The sequence below is a fragment of the Necator americanus genome, chromosome I (genome assembly GCF_031761385.1).
Source record: "Necator americanus strain Aroian chromosome I, whole genome shotgun sequence".
Taxonomy (NCBI): domain Eukaryota; kingdom Metazoa; phylum Nematoda; class Chromadorea; order Rhabditida; family Ancylostomatidae; genus Necator; species Necator americanus.
Genome location: NC_087371.1, coordinates 7,130,748 through 7,152,710, shown reverse-complemented (window position 1 = coordinate 7,152,710; position 21,963 = coordinate 7,130,748). Strand labels below are relative to the sequence as shown.

The following is a 21,963-nucleotide window of genomic DNA, read 5'->3' as shown; positions in this document are numbered from 1 at the left end:
ATTTCTCAGGAAGTCAACTACGATGCGGTTGGTATATCGGTGATTGACATGAGGTATGTACCGAAGGAAGCGCGTCGTGACAGTGACAAGAAAGCTGCGCTGTTATCGATCGAGGATCCATTGTTAATAAGTGAGTGTTTTAGATGAATTTTCTCATCGGTTTTTCTTTTTTCGATCTAACACTGTTATTTCTCTTTTTTTCCTCTACAATTCGGACTCTCGCGCACAGTTCGTGACGTCATAATTTGCAGTGGAAGAATTTGCACATAAAAATTCCTCAAAATGATTATTGCGGGTTTTTTTTTGTTTGTTTCCGTTTCACTCCTTTATTTCTAATCCTCCTCAGCCCCCTCCTCCTCCTTGTAGATTACTGGTTCTGGCGTTCGAACCAGTTTTTTTTTTCTCCTTTCTTTCTTTTTACTAACGATCTCCTCTTTCTGCGGATTGCTAGGATTTATTTCTCTTGAAAATGAATTTCCGCAAATTAAGGGAGTTTTCCTGCGTTTGCACTAAGCGTTTTTTTTTAATGTCGTCTAGGGATGATGGAGACTGGATAACTATATGAATGTACTTTTCGTGGCCAATCGTTTTCACGTGAATTCAGTAGAGATTCGCAATATTCACAAAAATGTATAATTAGTTCCAAAATAATCGTTGTTACCATAATGACATCCATCCACACTATTTCCACAGCCAGCGCAATCAAATTCAAATTTCGCCCGGCTCCCTGGCTTTCTGGCTTAATCCGCTCGTAAAGCTTCGATCAACCGGCTCCCGGGACGTGTTCCACCCCTCCTATAAACCACTCGTTTCATCCGTATAATAAGCCTTTCGCATGGAGATACAGTACAAGTTTCCAAAGTACGTAAACTGTTCCTGATTTTACGAGTTCCAACCATACGATGACGCTTGATATGTTTATTTATTTATTTATTTATTTACTCGCTCATAGTAGTGTGCATAGGAACGAAAAAAAAAATGAGAATAGCAGCTGGAAAAGAAATTCTTTTAGTTCAGCTCGAGGGTGATGGTTGGTTTTCTCGGGGTTAAGAGAGGAGGAGAACAATCTCTTTCTGGATCCACCTATAGCCTCTATATTTTTCTCAACCGTTAGAACGGTGGTGCTAGTCGGGATTTGTTTGTGTTTGTCGGTGATGGATTCCTGATGTCGGTATCGGTGATGGATTCCTTAATCCTAGAAATTTTTCACGATGCATTGGAAATAGTCAGAAAAATAAAATATCTTAAGTAATAGAGACAATAAAAAATAAATTAAATTAAATTAAATAATTTAAAAAATAATAAATAAAATAATAAAAATAACAAAAAAATTAATAAGAAAATATGAAAAATAGAGAGATTTAAGGCCCAGTTAGTATGTTTATGCAGTGAAAATTTTGAAAATCTGTAAAATATTTGCTCTTAATTGTTCAATGTTAAAATTAAGGTCGTTAAAATGTCGCAAGTATCAAAGTGCCTCTTGCCTACATATTTAGCCCCAATTACGTTTCTCTCTTATTTTCTTATCTGCATTAAAAATCGCTCACAACGATCATTGTAGTCAATTTTTCGTGTCCACGTACGACATTTTCATCGAATGAGTCTTATGTCGAGAATCTGGCGAATGTCAGTTTGCACAGTGTGAACAAAATCAACACATTTGTACTTTGATGTGGTGGAGACACTTTGTCGAGGAAACGATGTTCAACGCTGTTCTGTTTTGTCGTTTTTTCGTGCTCTTGTGCATTTAACAACCATAGTTTGTTGTGTTTTTTCCCGGTAGAAATGCGCGCACAGTTCCGTTGCATCGGTTCGATGAATATTGTCACATTATTCATGCATTTATGGACGCAAATTCGTCTCGAAAACATTTCAAAGAACGTTTGCTAAGTGTTTTTTTTCTCTAGCATTAAAGTGTCATAGTGTTAGTTTCGTTGTTGTAGGCGTTCTCTTCAATGTTTTCAGTTGCAGCGAAAAAAAAAACGGTTATAGTGTCAAAATTCCTTCGAAAATATGTCATCAATAATACAAAGTCATTCATCTTAATGGTCACACACAGCATAGTGACACAAAAGAACGCACGAAACGTACCGTCGGTAATTTTTCATTAATACTAGCTGCTGCGAATTTTTCTCATAATGAATGAAGGTAGCAGCATCTAGAAGACCCATCTCGTTCCCCTTTCTTCTGCACTGTTCATTGCCCTGGACTCCCCTGGACTCTGGACTCAAGAATATTTTAATTTTATCTGTCCGAAACATCGTGTAACTCCACATCCAAAAGTTCGACTTTGGTTTATAAGAAATTCAGGACGTCATCCACGTGAGTTAAACAGACAGATCTCGTGAGAGATAATAGAGTCCACTCATCGTCTGCCCTTTCTTTGTTCATATCAGCTGCTGGTTCTTTCAACTCATCGATTCAGAGTCAACGAACGCGATTCAAGCTGTCAACGTTTACAGTTTTTGTGCATATAATCGTGACTTTCGACGACCTCCACAACAAAAAAAAAACACCGGAATAGTCGTAACCATAATCCGAGGTCAATTCCTGCCTTGCCGACTCCCCCTAAAATGGCCCATGAACCTAAAATGAGAGGAGCAGATGAGATTCTTATGGTACCGACAAGGGTTTATTTTGAAAATAACTGGTTTATTGGCTCGCATCTGGCTTTAGGTCTGATTTTTATGATGATCCATCGACTTCGACTACGTTTTTTTCCTTCAAGAATATTTTAATCCGATCCGATCCGAACCCAATGAGGTTCTTCTTTTTTGGCAGGTCTGGATCCTAGTCTTCCGTGAATCTTTGATTAATCTGAAGCAAGAAATCTAATTCATTGAATCGAGCGCTCCTACGATGGTTCAGCGAAGAGGAGAGTGTCTTCCCGGACCACATTACTTATCGCAACCCCTCCTCCACTCTCTTATCCCCTCATTATTTTTCCTTGTAGATAATTTGTCGAAGGCGGCTCGCTTCGAAAAAGGCCGTTGTAGATTCCTCGATCGTTTCGCGTTCGTTCTTTGTCTGAGCAATTGGCGATCGATCGTGTATTAAGAAGATCCGTAAACGTTCTTGGGTCGATCCGTAGTACCGTAGCTGTATTTGAGTTAACAGGATTGTTCTGGGAATAGTAGTAAGCGTACTGTAACGTCCAAATACTTCCGGAACCCTTTCATCGATGTCCCTTACCGCTTCCCATAATCCTGAGAGTGATATTCAGGTATCTTAAACACAGTAGCTACATTTCTGTATCATTTGCATGACTATATGCCTTATACAGTAGTAAGTACTGTCATTTATCTAAGCTGAGGTTGTGAAGTTTATCTCTAAGCACTCTTACTTATTAAAATATAGGCAGTGAACCGCTGAGAAAACTGACAGCAGCGAAAAAGTGAGCAGATCTCTAAATATTACACTTGTAGTCATTGCTGGCAGTTTTTTGAGGGATTTGCTGGTGATATTTTGATGAGTATGAGTTCCGAGAGATAAATTTTGCTAGCCTCAGCTTAGATACTTGACGGTACTTATTTCGGTATATGGTATATATTCATGGAAATGATACAGATCCAATTATTGTGTCTAAATTGCATCCGCTGAGGATCTGACGGTCCACGTTGCCCGTTTCCCGGTGAAATTGAGTCCTTTTATTAACTTTCTTCACATATCTTCTATACCATCTTCTCTGTTTTGATGAAATTCTCAGAGAATCATTTGCACTTTCCGATTTGACATCTATTCTGAGATTCAAATCACTTCAGTCACAAATAGAAAGCCATAGACGAATTCATTCCATCTGAATTGATGTCATCAAAAAGAATTTCAATTCTCGGCCACTATTACTGTATTGCACAGTACCAATCTGTTCGATTGGACATTCTTAGTTAGAGGACTGGAATTCCTTCATGGAACTAACCCATTAGTCTTTTTTTGCCCTGAATAGTGAATCTTTTCTGGAACATGTCACTTTATACATCGATAATCTTTGAGTTATAGTGCAAGTGCAGCAGTTTTGAAAATGAACGAGATGTTTGGTGTGTCAGGTGCAGTTGTAGCGGATCTTTGAATTTAATGATCCTAAACTCATACGATCAAATAATAAATGTGTATAGTGCATGGAACAGGTTTATTTTCAAGGCGGGTTCATAGTATATGGCCGCGAATTCATCGCTCACATCAAACATGTTTACCTGAAACGAGAAGATGTTGATCTTCCCCCACTCTCCATCCTAGAAGTGGATGGTTAAGAGGTTTAGCTCATTGTTCGAACTAGTAGGCTAAGTTCTGTGAATTTTCTGGAAATTGCTTGGAAAAAAGTCTTTTTCGGGATTTCGTGGAATTATTATACATTGTTTTTTCATTAAACACTTTAACATTTGTATAAAATACGAGTATAGATCTGAAGATGCGAATTTACGAATTTTCCATCTTCAAATTTCCGTTACTTCCTAAAAAAAACCATTTATTTACTAAAAAAAAAGAAAGGCCATGAAAAGGCGTTCCAATATTTTTAACGACATAATATAAAGGAGTTCCAGCGTACGAATTGGTGTGCTCAGGAGAAAAAAATACATATTGATTTCTGCAGAATTCTTACAACATTAGTAGAGCGGTGGAAAAGGAACAAATGTATTCGAAAAGTTATCGGAAGTTTTTCCTCACATCTCCATTTCATTTCAATGCTGGGTATTTCTTAGAAGAAAAAAATCACTGGCAGCTTTTTTATGCGCTCAGAACATTCCCTAAAACTAATCGTTGTGGTCCTCTAAGAAAAGTAGACACTTTGGTTGCCCGGTTCTTATAATCATTAATTATCCTTTAAACTGTATTCTATTTGCCGATCAACTCCTACTTTATATTCCAGTATTTCCAGTAGTAAGCAGCTATAATATACGATAGCTCTCAAAGAATCACTGGTTCGAGCAAAAAAATTTCTTGCCCGATTTATCTAAGTCAAGATGAAGTGATCCTTAAGTGAAAATACCCATCTATTTGAAAATACACGAAGTATATGGATCGATGACTGGAATGCAGTCCCCCTACAGTAATCGTTCGAACACGCTTGGAAATATATAATCCAGTGAAACGAGGTTTTTATGAGCCCTTACGGGACATTCGTGGACATCTGTCGATCAGTTTTTCCGAGGATTTTAGCATTTTTCCATACGAAAAATGTTCATTCACCTGCAAATTCTCGTCCTTTCTTTTTTTGCAACAATTTTGCAACGGTTCAACGCTGCAAAATTCAACTGGACGAGGAGAGCGTGGGCGAACGTTCTCTGAGTTCTTCGCCGAACGTGCGGAACAGGATTTGTGATTTGTTTCCACAGTCAGGCGGCGGCGGCGGCGTCGACGACGGCGCACTCGCACCAGTCAGTCGGCGTCGACGGCCAGACGACTCGCGTGACGATCGCGTCGTCGCGTTGCGTAACGATAAAAGGGAGCGCATGGGCTGGATCGGCTGATTGTTTTGCGTCACAAATCGCGAACGCTTGGGATTATTCCGACAGTTAGGCCCATCCTCAGCCGTGCTGTTCGTAATTCCTCGTCTTCATTCAGCGAGGAAATTTCCCGTCAAACCCTCATCCTTTTCCAAATGTCATCCTTTAATTGTATTGATGACACTTTGTCATCTATGGGACTATTTTCATTCGTGGATTACTCATATATGTTTCCATGATGTTTTATTTCGCTTGTTTTGTGGTAGAATTTTCCTGAAGCAAATTTCGCTATAAACAATGTGTGTATGTGTGTGTTGTGTGATTTGTTACGGTAACGCCACATACCTATCGGTGACGTTCTTGATTTGCGGTGATTGATAGATACGTCCCTATGGCCGGTGACGAACACATTCGCGAACGTTTAAGCCAGCACGTGCCATCTCCGGTCGTCAATCCATGTCGAGCGCAGCACATCGAATCTCTTATTAGTACAGAGAGAAACTAGAGTTTCTCTACGCATGAGGTTTTCCATTTGTTTCTGTAATTTTGCGTGAAATACTGTACTAGTAGTAGCAGTTTTAGCAGCTTTTTTCCCTGGAACTACATTTGAATGAACTTTGATTTCTAATAGTTCTTACTGTTCGCCATTTATCTGAATAGTTTCGTTGCCTGAGCCTGAATTGTAGCTTACAGTATTCTTCAAAAAAAAAAAATGCTCTGAATTCTGAAGGGAATCCCATTGATCGAAAAAAGTACCAATTCATGTCGAAATTTTTTCCCCTGATTTCTTCCGAATCCGCCTTTTTTTTGCTCGGGCTCTTTCGCTTCGCTATTTTTGAAATGTCCGCAAATTACGGGGTTCATCGTAGCAGAATCATTGCAACGACTACCATTTTCGACTAGAGGTAGAAACGGAAAATTACCGCCGGGAAATGTGAGGAATGTGTGAGGATCTTATTTTTTGCCACACGGAACTGCTACAATTCCTGGCGGAGTGAAGTGGTGGAACAGCAGAATATCGGTGTGATATAATCATAACCATAAGAACACGGGTCTTAAAAAAATAATGTGCATAGAAGCGTCTGTCACACATCTATTGTTGTGATATAATAAGCTATAGATGGCGGGGACACGAGTTAGAGCGTGTATGGCCGAGTTTTTCGAATGTCCGCAGTTCTGGAACGAACGATTGCGCGCGTAGCACGCGTGGTGCGCACGGCGCAATCATATTACACAGCACTAGACGTTAGACGGTGGTTGTCCTTGCAGCTCTGCGCGACGCGACGTTCCACTCGAGATTCATTATCCGCTTGCCTTTTGATGGGAAACCTGTAGAATTTTTCATATTAACGGAAGCGGAACGTCTGCTTGTTTTTTTTTTCTTTTTTCATTTCCAACCCAATCATTTCCAGTGCTCCTCAAACATACTGATTTTCACGATTTTCCGGATCACCATATAAACGGCCATTGAGAGGGGAAATTCTTCGCATATGCGTTTTACTTGGTTTGGGTGTTTTCCTACAGTAGTGTATTGTTGTTCAGTTTTTTTTCTTGCTGTTTTTATATCCCCACATTAAATTAATGCAATTTTTTTGAGGATCATTCTAGTAATTTTTGAGTTTCCCTTATCTTCTTGGGTGGAAATAGCGTAAAAAGAACAAGCGAATCCCTTCATGACCAGTTCCAATCCTTTAGCGTAGAGATGATCCACCTGTTTTTGACGTATTTTTTTCTTCTCGACATCCTCAAGAAAGTGGATGATTTTTTTTTGGAAATTTTGTGCTGCTCTCAGGTGTATAGTGTGTCTGTCTCATGAATGAATTATAAACTTCTGACTATCCTAATTGAAAATGCTAATTTTCCGACATTTTTCCCCCTCAAACGTCTATTCCACGGATGAACGTTTGGAATAGCGACAATGCACTATTTGATGACAATTCCAGCAATGAAAAAGCTGTTTTGTTATAATCTCACGGCAAAACATCGCGTTTTTTTTTTGGAAATGACACATCAGTCCCTTCTGCGAATTGTTTGAAAGAATATTATTGTGCTTTTCGCTTCCTATAGTATTGTATCACAGTGTTTGACTGAAGGTGATCATTTAAAAGCATCACCCCAGGAATCTGAGGTGGTCCAGATTTCAGGTGGAGTATTCGTATACGGGATGGGAGACTATGGAGAAGGGGGTGATTCCGTCCATTTCTTCCTAACTGCCGTAAAAAACGGCTTGGAAGGGGTACAAAATAGTGCGTCAAAACGCCTGAAGCCGTATCTTCCGAGCCGTTTCTTACGGCAATTAGGAAGAAATGGACGGAATCACCTCCCCCTCCGTAGTCTCCCATCCCGTATACGAATACTCCACCTGAAATTCATACCACCTCAGATTCGTGGGGTGATGCCTTTAAGATATGTAAGAAACTTAGTATTTGTAATTCCTAGGGAAATTACGAATGAATTTGATGCACCGTGACGTGGACATTTGACGCGGGTGGTCTATGGTTGAATTCACTCGGAAGCTTCCCCATTTTGCTCGTCATTCATCAATGACATGTCATTCCGGGATGCATCTCTAGCCGTGGACGTTTCTCCGATTAGCATAACGTGGGTGGTGCGGAAAAGGTCCAAAATCGTATATCCTATAGCATCCATAATCGCCCCCAGGAGAAATTCTTCACTTATTTGCTGAAGCGAGAGAGGTCAGACTATGGGTTATTTATTGCTTCTGACCACCCCTTGATAAGATCAGATCCATAGAGCACTTTGTGAGTGGCCGATGACGTCAGTCATGTGAAATTTTCATCGGATAACGTCTCGATGCCTGGATACGTGCAGCTTGATCAAAATTTTCTTTGAATTTTCCTTTGTTTTCACTTATTTATTTGTTTACTTATTAACACCAACATTCTCTTAACGATATCCGAACGTGTTGACTTTTCTTCTGAAACTTTGAAAAGATACGTGAACGAGAATGTTGTATTTTCGTTAAGAAAAATAGCTAGCGTTTCGAATAGTAATGTCATTTATTATTTTTTTTTATTTTTATAATATTTTTTTGAAAGAAACGTTGCCATGAAATCACCGAACTATGTTTGAATTGTACGCTATTTATGACTTTTTTCTAATCTTTTTACTTCTGAAATAACTAGCGAATTATACGCTATTTATGGCCCCATTTTTTTTTATCGATTTATTTCTGAATGAATAATAAGTGTTACGCTACAATAAGAGGTCCCAACAACGTCTGCATGGTCGGTGCACTGACCGTGGTGGTTCGAAACCGCTCCAGAGCAGCAAATCAAGTTCATAGTTTGTCCCGGCGTTTATAAATTGAATTAGTTAGATTTGTGTGAGAGGAAAAGGACATTGAATTGGCGGGTACATTCGATGCTTACGTGCTCCGTAACTTATTACATAGGCTGCACACGTGTTCATAAACCTATACGTTTCTGGATTGAAATTGAATGTAGTGTAGTGGGACATCGCGCCGGGATTGATCGCTGCCGAACACTTTATCTCTTTTTTTCTCTTTTTTAACACCAAATTTTAACCGTTTTTCACTTCAGTCTAGTCAGGCACATAGAACACGTAGGAACTGTAGCACTTTTTTTGTTACAAATGATATCCTGATCCTAAGTCACATTTTTTAAAGGATAAAGTTTAAAGATTTAAAAAAATGATAAAAGGATACGGTTATTACAATACTATTAATTTGTTGAAATAAGTTGAACAAGCTTATTTGTGCTATTTTATTTTATTTTGTCGCCCCGCTACAGCGAAGAGTGGATTTAAAGCACGTATTTTCCATGTCGCATGTACGACGACAAGAAAGTCCATAGGGTTGAAAAATTCAACTTGTCAAATTTTCTTCTTTTTTTGAACACTATAGGAGCTTGCTGAACATTTGGAAATTTTTTTCCAATCCAACCCATCATTGGAGTATACGATTTTTTTTCTAAACGATTTGTACATGTGTATGAATAGCATCACTATCTGGCCTCAATATCTAGTTGAATCGACGCTGACGAGCTAATTTCTTTGCGACGAACTTTGGTCAAATGATTGCCGTAATTCACGATTATATCCTTTGCGATTGCGCGCCGAACGCTTATCGAAAAGATGTGTTTTGTTTGACGGAGAGAGAGAAAAAAAAAGGGTCAACGATGCAAGAAAAACACCAATTTTCGTGTCTAGTTTCAGTGTTTCGTTGCATTTGAACAAACTTTGGGGAATGTTCACACTTTTTCCAGCGATCATCATTTAATCTTCAATGTTTGGTGTTTCGCTCGTAATTTTTTTTTTGCCCATGATACCTGCTATCGTTATTTCGGCAAATTTCCTTAGTTTCGATACGATCGGAGCGCGTTTTACAGTGGTTTTAGATGTGTTTTCTATCGTTTCTCGTTTTATGTGACTACATCTGGGAAAGAAATGACGTCGTTAAATTAATGTGAGTTGAAATTATTCGAGTTAAGACGCCTTTGTGTCCGGTTATGTTATTTTCTTTCTTTATGCAGCTGTTTCTGTGGTTGTTGAAATTTTCTGGAAACGATTTTTAATCTGGTGTATAAGAGAAAGTGATCGTTCAAGTAGTAATGCAGTAGTAGTGGTAAGTAGTAATAGTGCTCATAAATACAATAAATAATAAATACAATATGATATAATATGATAGTGATTGCCTAGAAGAAGTAGTAAGTCAAGCAGATCCATCCATGCTAATTCTTTTTTTTTTCTCTCTCTCTCTCTATTTCTCTCTCTATTAATTCTTCCCGAATCCGATTTTCTAATCCAGCCTTGGCTTCATCATTTCAGTAATACGATAGAATTTAAAAAAAAAGAAAATTAATCATCCTAAAGATTACGAATCCTTAATCCTTTGGTTTGGAGATCTGGTGGAGAAAAAAGGAGCTTTTCAATAGCCATTGCCGACGTGGCAGGTATTAAATCCAAAGAAAACCCCGCTAATCTCCGGATAAGCTAACATATAATAGCTAAAGACAAGAAATTTAAGTCTAACGAGAGAATAGCGAGAAAATGTGAGCAAAGGGAACACGTGCAGCTGTTTGCGCGCTGATACTCAGCGGAAAATTCTCGAATGGTTGTTATCGACTTTTTTCTCTTCTTCCGGCGAAACGTAGAAGATCATAAATTTGGCGGCTGATAAGGTTGCGTTTAAAGTTGGCCACAGAATTCAAGGTAGAAATTGTCAAGAAAATTTTATGTCGTTTTGGTCCGAGTTTTTCTTTCCCACATATACCACAGTCATGTCAAAATACTTAACAGAAATCAATATCGCGCCAAATCGCAAAAGAATTCGTGCGATCTTTTTCTTTTTTTTTTTTGGGGGGGGGGAGGTGGGTGGGGGGAAAGAAAGGGGAAAGTTGAGCAGGTCCTGAAAATGAAAGTTCTACATCTGAGCATTTTTTTCTTGATTTCTTCCCATTATTTTTTTCTCATTCCCATATATCGAAATAAATAGGAATTGCGTTCTATCTAAGTAATTTGCGAACAAGTCACTTTCAGTTCTAATTAGGCCCGAAACCCCGTGAATAGTTTTTCTTACGCTAAATTAAGGTCACAGTAAATGTTTCAGTAAACCCGCAGTTCTTTTTTTTCTCTCTAGCACTTACATGTTTTTTTTAATGTTTGCCTGAAAACTTTAGATAAATAGACATTCTTCATGGTTTTTTTTTTGTTTCTTCGTTGGTAAATTTGTGAAGTGTTTTTTCCCCAAACGTAAATTTCGAAAAAAAAAACCTTAGCTTTCTCGTTGCGTGAGAACTTCAGGGAATTGGACATTCTTCATGTTTTTTTTGTTTCTTCGTTGGTAAATTCGATGTGTTTTTTTCTTCTTCTAATGTAAATTTTGAAATAATTTTTTTACTTTCTCGTTCATGTTTTGAGTATTTGTGCCGGGGAAAAAAAGATTGGGGATCTGAAAAAAAATCAAATTGAGATTGAAATTTTTGACGGTAACACATAAACGAAACGAGGTCAGTCCTTCATTGTTTACCATTTCCGCTTCCTTTTTATCATATGTAGTTATGGGAAATATGTCTATTTTTCCAGTTAAAGAACTAAGAGGTGTGTTTGTACCGCTACTAAATCATGTCAGGAAAAATTCGCTTCAAAAAAAACTGATGTGTTGTGGTTACGGATGACAGCTTTTTTTTAAAAGAATTTTACAACTTTATTCCTTTTTTTCTTTTTTCTTGTTCTCTTAGTTGACTCTGTTAAATCTGAAAAATTATTTTAACAAGGAATCCTTGTTCTAACAGTAGATCATCACAGCACGAAATAGGAATTTCTAAATTTTTCTATCCTTGCTTGCGTAGTTGACATTATTAAAAATAATAGATTCTTCTAAAATAAAATAGTAGATTTAGGAGATTTAGTACCGTAACCTGTTCCGTAATGGAACACCAAAAGGCTGTTTGAACCAAATCTGTTCTATTACAAAACCATTTTCGCATGATGTTAAGGGATTCATTGAATCCATGTGTAAAATCTGGAATGCTTCTGGAATCAGAAGATAATTGAAGACCTACCTCTGTCGATTTCATCTTCTCCGCTAATCCTCTAGGAAATTGTCATAAAATCGATGAAAATGAAAGTGCACTGAAGGCGTTTTTTCGCCTACGATTACGTGTCATTCAATGGTTTTCAATCAAAATTCAAAATTGGTTCCTCGTGATTTTCATGTGTTTATCCTACCACTTATACAAAAGTGCATTTAATCTGTGGGATGAAAAATTCCTCATAAGTTCTTGTTACGTTTTTTTTTTTAAAAGCACGTCTTTTCACATTTTTTTTTCATAATTTTCATAATTTTCATACTGCATCGAACGCGTATTCACCGCCGGTGTTCGAGTTTCATTTTTCATTTTTCTTTTCTTGAAGATAAGCAGCTGAGATACGTTAATTTCATAATGAAGAAGAAGGTTGTTGATGTCTTAAAGATCGATCTAAGGAAATTATTTTTCGTTATTTAGGTTAATTTTGCATGAAATTGTCACGAAATCGCACAGACATCGTTGTTGCATAATTGCTTTTATGATAATTGGCTATTATGTGAATTATTAGGTTGGTGCAAAAGAAATGCAGGTTTTTCTACCTAAAATATAAATTATCATAACTCAGATCTAACAAAATTTATTTAACAACAAAAATAAGCGACTTGAATTAAATTCCATATACATATTTAGAAAACTCATATAGCTAAGCGTGTCTCAGTGCAATAGAATGAGGATCGAGAGAAATTCAGCAGTTAATTGTTTTCTACGCAGTTTTTTTTTTAAACTAAAAAGACTGATTTTTTTCTCTTCCAAGTAGATTTTTTCTATTAAAAAGACTGTTTCGTCTCCTCCTAGGATACTTTTACGTAGTTTTTTTTTTTAATTAAAAAGACTGATTCGTTCTCTCCTAAGTAGTTTTTTCTATTTAAAAGACTGATTTATTTCCTTCTAGGATACTTTTTCTGCTTTCAAAGAAAAACTACCAGCTTTGACATTGATGGGGAATTTTAGACAGACACAGTTTTCTTCTTCTGGTAAAAAGAAAACTTTTCGTATGATGAAAACCTGAAACCACAATCTGGAAATGATTCCATCCATAAAATCTGTTGTTGAATAATCTTGGTTATTCTTTCTTTTCGTTCCGCTTCTCTAACAAAAAAAAAAAGAAGGAAAAAAGAAACTGAATGTCTTTGTTTAGAAAAGTGTATCTGAAAAGTGTGGCCCGATAACAAAATTTCAACTGCGAACGAAATTTTTCGGCGAACAAACATTTTTTGTGTTTTCTTCCGGTGCAAGGATTTTCCCAAGGACTTTTTTTCTCGTTTCTTCTCGCGATTTCTGGCTATTACATTGCATTTTGTGCATATTTCTTGCCTTATTCACTAACATTTCCTGAAAGGTGTTCAAAAATAGCGGTTCAAAGTAATTCGCTTGTGCTTTCATAGATTTGCCAGCAGATTCCGGAAGTTTAAATGTGTTTACTTCAAATGCACCGAAAAGATTCTTCTTCGACGAGATTTTTTAGTCTAGAAATTTCTGATGAATCTCGAAATTTTAGCGTGCATGATTTACATATGTCTAGCACGTTGCATAGTAATCCGACCCTGCTTAGATGTTTTGAAAACTTCTTTTTAATCGAGTAGACCTTGATCCTTTTCCATTAATACCGTATCCGTGTCACCCAATCAGGAAAATATGGTCACCGACGTCATCAGTTGTTGAACCTTATCTCAGCGTCGAGCTGATCAAAAATCAAGGTCTTCCGCGTGCGGATCATTCGCCGATAAAATTTGCTTTTGGGTTTTCATCAAATGATTGAATTGATTTATTTCCAGCGAATGAGGTGGGCCGATCGTCTTTCAACTACGCTCTTGTACGATCAGCGTTTGAACAAGCATTACAAGTTGGTCTCACTTCACTTTCTTTATTCATTTCTTTTATTTTTGCACTTTTTTCTCGCTTATTCGCATCCGTAGCGTCTTTTGTTCTTAGATTTTTGAGTTTTAAATAGTTTACTATGTTTCTTAGAGATTTTATGAGATACCAGGCAACAATAATCCTTCATAAAAAGACAGGATCCTTCTGTAAAAAGAAGTTTGTCCAATTTCAATATAAAACGTGGTTTTGCAATGGAATAACTACACTGTGGAAGGATACCCTTCCAAGTGTCAAATTTTGTTTCGTAATTTTTTTCGGATCTCGGGGAAAATTCAACTACAGTATCTTGGATAACTGCTGTTTTGGTAGTCTAGGAAGACTCCGGATGCAAATTTCCTACGACTTATTGTCTATAATATACTGTAACCTATAAGCTGTAAGAGTCTTCTGATAACTTTTGCTCGAACTATTTAAAGTTATATAAGAGTACATATTGGTGTTCTGTAATGTTCTCATCGTGATTTTGCGTAATTTTTCTTTTATTTTTCATTTTTTTCGTTCATTTTTTCCGTATTCTTTTTTTTTTGAGTTTCGATTTGCTTTTTATGTCGTCTGCTGCAGTCGTTTTGAGAGAAAGTGCTGCAGAATAAACTTGGCTGTACCCTTTTTCTCAGTATAATGATGCAGTGTTGTTTGTATTTATCTTTTTTTTCTAATAGTTCTACGTACTTTTTGCTACAGTAACCTACTGTATGTTACGTGTCGTTCATGCTTCACTTTTTCAACTTTAATGTGCTAGAGTCGAAGTGCCTAGTAAAAACAACTTACAACATTCATTTTGAAGAGAAAACCTCCGCAGAAACTTTCTGCAGTCTGTCTATTTATGTACTCTTACGACGAATAAAAAGCTGTCCGACATTATTTAAGGAGACTAGTTTGGTTTAGACTAGTTTTTATCGCATTAGGTAGTAGAGTTGATAAACGGATAATCGTACCAGGGTGTTCTTTCTGGTGCTACCAAACTTCACCAACGTTTACTCCTTTCAGATCCTCAAAGGTGTGTTCATTCGTGATCGACGATGTGGTGCCGAATGGCGACGATTCTACAAAGGAAGTATGATGTCGCTAATAATGCCATTCACACAGGAACAACTACAGTATAGGAATTGGCTGAAAGTATGTACATCATGTCGAATCTAATCGATATCTATCTTTTCCTAAACAGATAAAGCTGTCTTGTCTTGTAGAGTTTCGTGCTGGAATACAAAGAACCAGAGCAACCACCGTCAACGATCGTATGTAACACGTTCCTTGCGCCGGTAAGTGATCGAGATAGTCGATATGATATTGATTTGTTCTATGAGAATAGTTTTCTTTTGATTTTTTTTTTTTGATTTCATCTATGCTAATTTCCCCTCAAGTCCAATTTTTTGTAGGAAGAAAAGTTCCCGAAAGTAAATTACTGGAGTCCCCACTTTTTTTCTGCTTGTTCTCATACCGTACCGTGCATGCAGCACGCCCGCTTCTTATGCGATCTCGTCAACAATTGCTTTGGTTATTACATCAAAATCTTCGTTCATTGCAATATAATGACTTTCCCCTGCCCTTAATCGTATTATCAATTATGCCGTTTTTATTGTATATGATTTTTTTTCACCTCCTCCTACGTTCTGTTAGCACGTTGTTTTTCTAGAACTTGTTCATTTTTGCTCTTTTTTTCCAGTAAGAAGTAAAAAGAGTGAGAACTAGTATCCTTTCTTTTCATTTCACTTCTGAAACCTGTCGCTGACGTCCGCTATAATCGCCCGAATATTTAGTAGAAAAAAAAGTTGTACGACATTCCCTCCTCATTTCCATAGGTAGCTGTTTCATTCCTTTTACATATTGCTATCGGAGACGATTTCAAGCATAATATAGTGTAGCGAGAACTAATAGTGCCATTTTTTATTAATTAAGATAGATTTATTCATTTTTCTAGTCGGTCGATTTGGCGAAATGTGCGCTACAGCAGTACATCATGTCATTACCTCGAAGTTCACGCCCACTCGAAATCGTTGACCCACGTGACGTGGAGCGAATGTCGACGACAGCGTCCGAAACGTCGCAATCGCAGGACAACGTCAGCGAGACGACGTGCACATCAAGCTGTGCGTCCGATGATGCCGGTCCAGTTGTCGAGGCACCAATTCGTGGATTGACAATGTCCGAGAAAAGCGAAACGGAATCGTCTGAGGTGAGGATTCGAAGAAATAAGAATAGGAATGTCCGATGGTAGAAATTAGCCCCGATTGGTAGGGATTGTTTGGGATTCGAATTTGTTTTGAATCTTTCTTTTTTCCAGTCTGAAACTCGGTCCACTGGCGACGTTAAACGCGATGAATCCACGGAAACAACCGAAAAGCCGACCACGTTAGCTGCTATTGTCGCCGGGAAGGTGAATCGTATGAAATCACAAGAACTCATAGACGAAATGGACAAGAAGAATGGAAATATCAAAGGTCGTACGCCTTCCCCCAGCGAAAACAAAACACCGCCTCTAGCGACGTCTGCGAATCGCCATAATGGGACTTTGGGCTCCGGTGGAGGGGTGCCCCCTTCCTCGCAATGTCGCGTATTCCATAACCAGCAGTACTATCAGAAAGGCGAGCAGCGCGCGGGGTCAGCATCGTCTCGCGACAGTCGCGGCGCGGCGACCGCTACGCGTCCGCTGGTTACCGGCGGCAATGGAGCGCCGCGTAGCAGTCGAAAACCGGCCCAGCAGTACCAACAGCAGGCGGCTCCTCCCGCCGCCGCAGCCGCTCACTCGCCGCAGTCGAGGACGACATCGAGGAATGGTGGATCGACGAAGAAGACCTACCAAGGAGTGTACTACAAACGGAGTACAGCACCAATCACGGTGCGTCGTGACACAACGCCACGATTACCGTCAGATGACGGTGGTGAGTCGAGCGAACGGGATTCGGTGAAGAACGACGGCTATCAGACGGTTCGTGCTAGAAACAGACAACGTCACAAATAAAGTGACATCGTCGTATTCGTATCGCAGTAGTATACAATGATAGTGCGGTAGTAGCATCTTTACTAGTGTAGTAGAGTAATTCGTCTTTTTGTCATTTTGTTATTCTTGTTTTCTTTTCTCTGATCTACCCATCTGTCTCATCTTGTGATTGCCCATTTGTTATCCTTTTCTTAATCACCGCCATATTTAGAATATATTAATGCGTCGTCGTTCCCTTAACCCTACGTGTTGTTAATTAATGTGCTTACCTCCGTGTCTGCGGACGGATAAAGTGTCCCGTCAAGAGGAAAAAAAAACAACCTATTCACGTCTTTTCCGTAACATTTCTCAGGGCACATACGGACGGTAAGCACATTACGATTTCTTTCATAATTCTATTATGTTATGATTGGCTAAACGTCGCGAGGTAAGCGGTAGAATTTTTTTCATTACGATGGTGGTTGCAGAATACGCATTCTGATTACCGTATTGCCCTTTTGAAGATGAAATTCGGAAAATTCTATGAGTTGTTTTCGCGTGAATTGCCTCTTCCTCCTAGTTTTCCTGTTTTGAGCGATGAGCGAAAATTTCTTGTGATTTAATTGCTTTATTAGTCAACTACGGATGTCGACGGATAACTTCGAGGAAGAGTGAAAAAATCGCGAAATCCTTCAAGGTAACAGCTAAAGGAATTGGTATCGTTAGTTTTTCTCCAATTTTCTTTTCCAGTGCCAAAAAAAAAACTCTAAAAAAACGTACGAGACTGAATTGTTCGACTAGAATGAAATTTTCAATATGCTCTTCGGTAACTTTGAGGTGTTTTCTGCAATTTTCCATTACAATTCCATGGAATTAGAATCATTGTTTGCCTTACTAGATCCATCACATTTTTTTTTTCATCACAGCCACTACACGCCTTTCTCATCACGTTTATTTTCCTTACCAAACGTTAAAATTTAGTTCTTAGTTGTTTCTTTTCCTTTGTCATCTCACAGCATACACGCGTATTGATTGTATCGATTTCCCCCATCCCCAAAACGATGCATTGTAACGTGTTCTAATGTTCAACTCTCCCACTGTTATCCTCTTTCTCTCTCCCTCTTTTCTTTTTGTATCATCTTCATCATCACCATCGAATTGCCACAAGTGCCTCTTCTTTTCTTGTTGATTCAGTTTATTTGTCGTTCGTATACTGTAGCGCGAGCTTGGTGTAATTTCACGTGTGCCGATTTGCGGATTTTATTGACGTCATGAACGAAGTGTTGGAGTTAATCGGCACACTGGACATGTACCAGCTCAATCCACCGTCATCATTACTAACCGTCATCATTTACTGCGTAGTAATAATAATAGTAGTAGTAGTAGTTTTGTTTCTAATTTGATGTGTGGCTTATTTTAGAAGGAAGGGAAATCATTTATAATTGTTTGTACATATCTGCTGGTCCTCTTTTATATTTCCTATACATACATAACCGAAGGAGAACTCGTCCAATATCTGGCCATTTCAATCGTTCTTCTATGTTTTAGTATGTGTGTATTTGTGTGTGTTTCACGACATATTCAGTACCGGTTATATGCTTTCCAGTGTTTCCCATGTGTACGCTTGTTAATTCGATCGATATTGATCGATATTACTTTATACGAGAGTTGAAATGTGTGCTATTTGATCTAACCCGAATGCCTTTTTGATTTATATATATCCCATAGGATTTTCTGTATGTGTGTATGTGTGTCTTTATCTCGTACAAACAATAAGTCTTCGATGCGAATCTGTACAACGGTAACATTGCAGCATTTACGTGCATCATCTCATCTTCTTCCCTCCCCCCAAAAAAAAAAAAGAAAAAGAAAAAAGAGAGAGCCTAACTGTTGTAATTGTGTTACTACTGTTGTACAGATTACGCTACTCAGTTCTACTTATGGGTCAACAGATACTATTCATTAGAAGAGCAAATCGACTCTTGAGTTTATGCCAGTTCGAAACGTCTTATCATTCGATGTTGTCATTTTCCCAATGATTTCCCGCCGCTCGTATAGTCGACTTATTATCGGTTATAATTGATTTATGATTGTTTGTTGAACTCGTTTAATCTCAACTGTTCGATACGTGTATGGGATTTCTGGACGTGATTTCGTGTCGCGATTACCTCATATTGATCGACGTCGAGTGGTCCTTACACGATTTCCGCTGTTGTTTTTACATTGTCTTTTTTCTTTGTCTGTGTGTGTTTAAGAGAAAATGTTTGCGCTATTATGGTGATAGTAAAAATTTCACACCGATAACCGATTGTTGTGTTTATGTGGGAAGTGAAACGGTTATTAGACCGAATAGTTGTTTATCGATAGTGCAACGCGAACAAATAATCTTCTGATTTTATTCATTTCTTGTTTTTTTTTAAATCGTTTTCTGACAGATGTCATCGGTAGAACCACACGATCTTAGCCTGCCCAGTGAATCGTCATCCTCATCGTCAACGTGTATACCCGCACATGCAGGCCATTCGTCGCAAACAGAAATTAAGGTTGAGGTGAGATTATTTGCTGCTTCTGTTTATTTATTTTTTTACGATCGTATAGGTGGTCCAAATCTGCGAAGTTGATCCTAACCACATATTAGTTTCAATGTGATTGTAAGGTTTTTTTTTTTGAAACTTGAAGTTACTCCCTGTATTGCTTTTTATGAATATCATATTTAAAATTATTCCATGGGACCTAACATGTCATTTCCCATCATATTTCTGTTCCATTCCTCTGTTTTTCTTCTATTTTTTTTTTTGACAAATGACCATCGTATCATATATTTGTACCAGGATAAGTTCGTTAGCCGGTTTCTTTCCCAGCTTTTTTTACGGCATGAAGAGTAGCCCAGATCTATAAAGAGGCTCTATTTTGAATTTACGTGCTGTGTTCTGATAAATTACGATAAAAATAATAAACATGATTCTTTTGAAAATGCTTAAAGTTTGACTTTGAGTACATATGAAGAAAAGCAGCGTTTGGAATCAGAAAAGATCTAAACAGCCAGAAATTGTGGAACGATTGTTTATACGAAACCGCTTAGGGTCCCTTTAGATTCTTTCATTATTCGTTATTACGAGACACATAACATTTTCCGATAATGTTTTATATTTCAGAAAGTAAATCATAGCTGGACTGTGAAGAATTTCTCCCATTGCTATCAAGAGTATCTGGAGAACTTCGTCTATCTGTCGAGAGGAGATGAGACGTTAACATGGTCGATAAAAATTTATCCAAAGGGAAACGGCGAGAACAACAAAGACTTTGTGTTTTTGTGTTTGAACCGAGTGGTGAGTTTACCACTTGGTTATATTGTTTTCTACCATGTAATTAAAAAATAGAAGCGTTAGCTTCTCAAACAGTTCTCGTAAGTGTTTTCGGATTGATTTAAAATTTTCTTCTATGGGTTAGTTTGGTATCGAAAGAAATATTTTTGTCGAAATTGATGTTTCAGGTGAACAGCAATGCAAAATCCACGAAAATTGGCTTTAAGTCTAGGTTTATGCTAAGGACAGCGGAGCTGAAAGAAATCGACGTATGTAATTGGTTTTTTTTTTTGTTTCTTCTTCATTGTTCCGCCTTCATTGGATAGCGGATGCTTATGCTTTCTGTAGATTTCTCGACTCCAGAACTTCATTCTCCTTGTTTTAGATGAGGATTCATCCAAATCCATCGCACTCCGACTACGTCTCGTACATAAAACGAGACATTTTGTTCCCACAAATACTTCCAAGAGATTTGATAATAGTAAACGTTGAAATTGACGTAGCCGTCGAAACTATAACTACGACAACTGAGCCTATAATGGTGAGTCTTTCCAATGTTTGTTTACTTAGAGGTCACATTTCTTAGCTTGGAAATCTTGTAAATAATCAACTTTTAGTTTGAAACAGGATGCGAAAAAAATATTGAAAACAATTAGAAATTTGCAATTAGTTTGCGTGTTGGGGTCTCTTTTAATCAAGTACAACAACACGTTATTGTCCTCCAGACAGTTATTTCAGAACTAACTCGCCCTTTCGTTTACTTGATTCTTGAAGTTGTCCCTTAAGAGACGCTTGAGTTTGGAATGTTTGTATTTGTCATGGGAAGCACGTAGCCGATGAGTGTCGCTGTTTTTTTTTAAATCGGACATAAGGAAGAATGTAGTCACGATTTACATAATCGACGAAACTTTTCAGATGTAAAATTATCAAAAAAAAAGTAGTGGGATTTTATTAGTAGATTAACGCTGGTTTAAAAGAAATGAAAGCGGATTAACTCAACTAATTTTTTTTAGAAAATTCAAAAGTTGACGGCTTTCTCACCATTAAAGTTTTTTAGAGTACAATATTCTTCGTTTCTACTAACCTAAATGAGCAGAGTACCATTTTTATTTATTGGATTGATTTTTATTGGATTGAGCCGTTAGGACTAATTGGAAGACTTAAAACGTGTAACGTGACTTTTAGAATGGTGAGACAAAAAGTACAATTTTCATCCAAAAAATGTGTGATTTCTTGCTACTATGCAGTTCAGATGAGATAATATTAAACAAAGTGTTCAGTAATGTTCTGTCGCGTGTAGTTGTCCTCTGTTGTATTTGTGAGGTAGTGAATCACACAGTTTCGCGTGATAATGAAAGCATGTAATTGCAGTGATTTTTCTATTAGTTGTGACAAATTCTTCTCGACGTCACCCAAGCGTAGCTATGTGATTAAAGTACGACTGTTTAAGCGTTAGTGCAGAAGCCATGCCTGTGCTGCGCTTGATCAATACTCCGGGATGGTGCGTTGACGAGGAAAACGTGGCATTTATCCTAACTGAAAACCAAATAGTAGATTGTGCTAGATAAGAAATATGAGAATCCGAAGAGTTTATGGGCATCTATGGGTCACTAGCGAAACTAGGCTTAACATAGGCTGAAACGTTTTGGAGGGAAACGACTGGATTCCACAGTATTTCTATGCACTAGGCATATCTTTTGGCCCCATCTTCAATTCAATTCTTTTTTTTTTGTTCCATTACATTTTCGCCGTAGGTGTTTTTTGCTCCTAGAAGAGCTCGCTCGCTTTGTTGATAAATAACAATGATGATGATCATTCCCCTTTTGAAATGGAGCTTTCGACAAAAGAAA

At 37.9% G+C, this 21,963-nt stretch overlaps 1 protein-coding gene across 3 annotated transcripts in view; it reads left to right on the top strand.

Annotated features, from left to right (window-relative positions):
* RB195_004769 (uncharacterized protein) overlaps positions 1-21,963 on the top strand; it is a gene marked incomplete at both ends in the record, with an annotated part of 53,208 nt that overhangs the window by 27,848 nt on the left and 3,397 nt on the right. The window contains 10 exons of one of the 3 annotated variants that reach the window (XM_064182756.1): positions 10-130; positions 13,789-13,856; positions 14,879-15,007; positions 15,079-15,150; positions 15,810-16,064; positions 16,173-16,817; positions 19,244-19,357; positions 19,964-20,137; positions 20,302-20,382; positions 20,499-20,654. In XM_064182756.1, the coding sequence (XP_064034022.1) occupies positions 10-130; positions 13,789-13,856; positions 14,879-15,007; positions 15,079-15,150; positions 15,810-16,064; positions 16,173-16,817; positions 19,244-19,357; positions 19,964-20,137; positions 20,302-20,382; positions 20,499-20,654 (1,815 nt within the window). Of the gene's footprint in view, positions 1-9; positions 131-13,788; positions 13,857-14,878; positions 15,008-15,078; positions 15,151-15,809; positions 16,065-16,172; positions 16,851-19,243; positions 19,358-19,963; positions 20,138-20,301; positions 20,383-20,498; positions 20,655-21,963 lie in introns of those variants that run through there. The other 2 variants (XM_064182755.1, XM_013441650.2) reach the window with 2 other exon arrangements.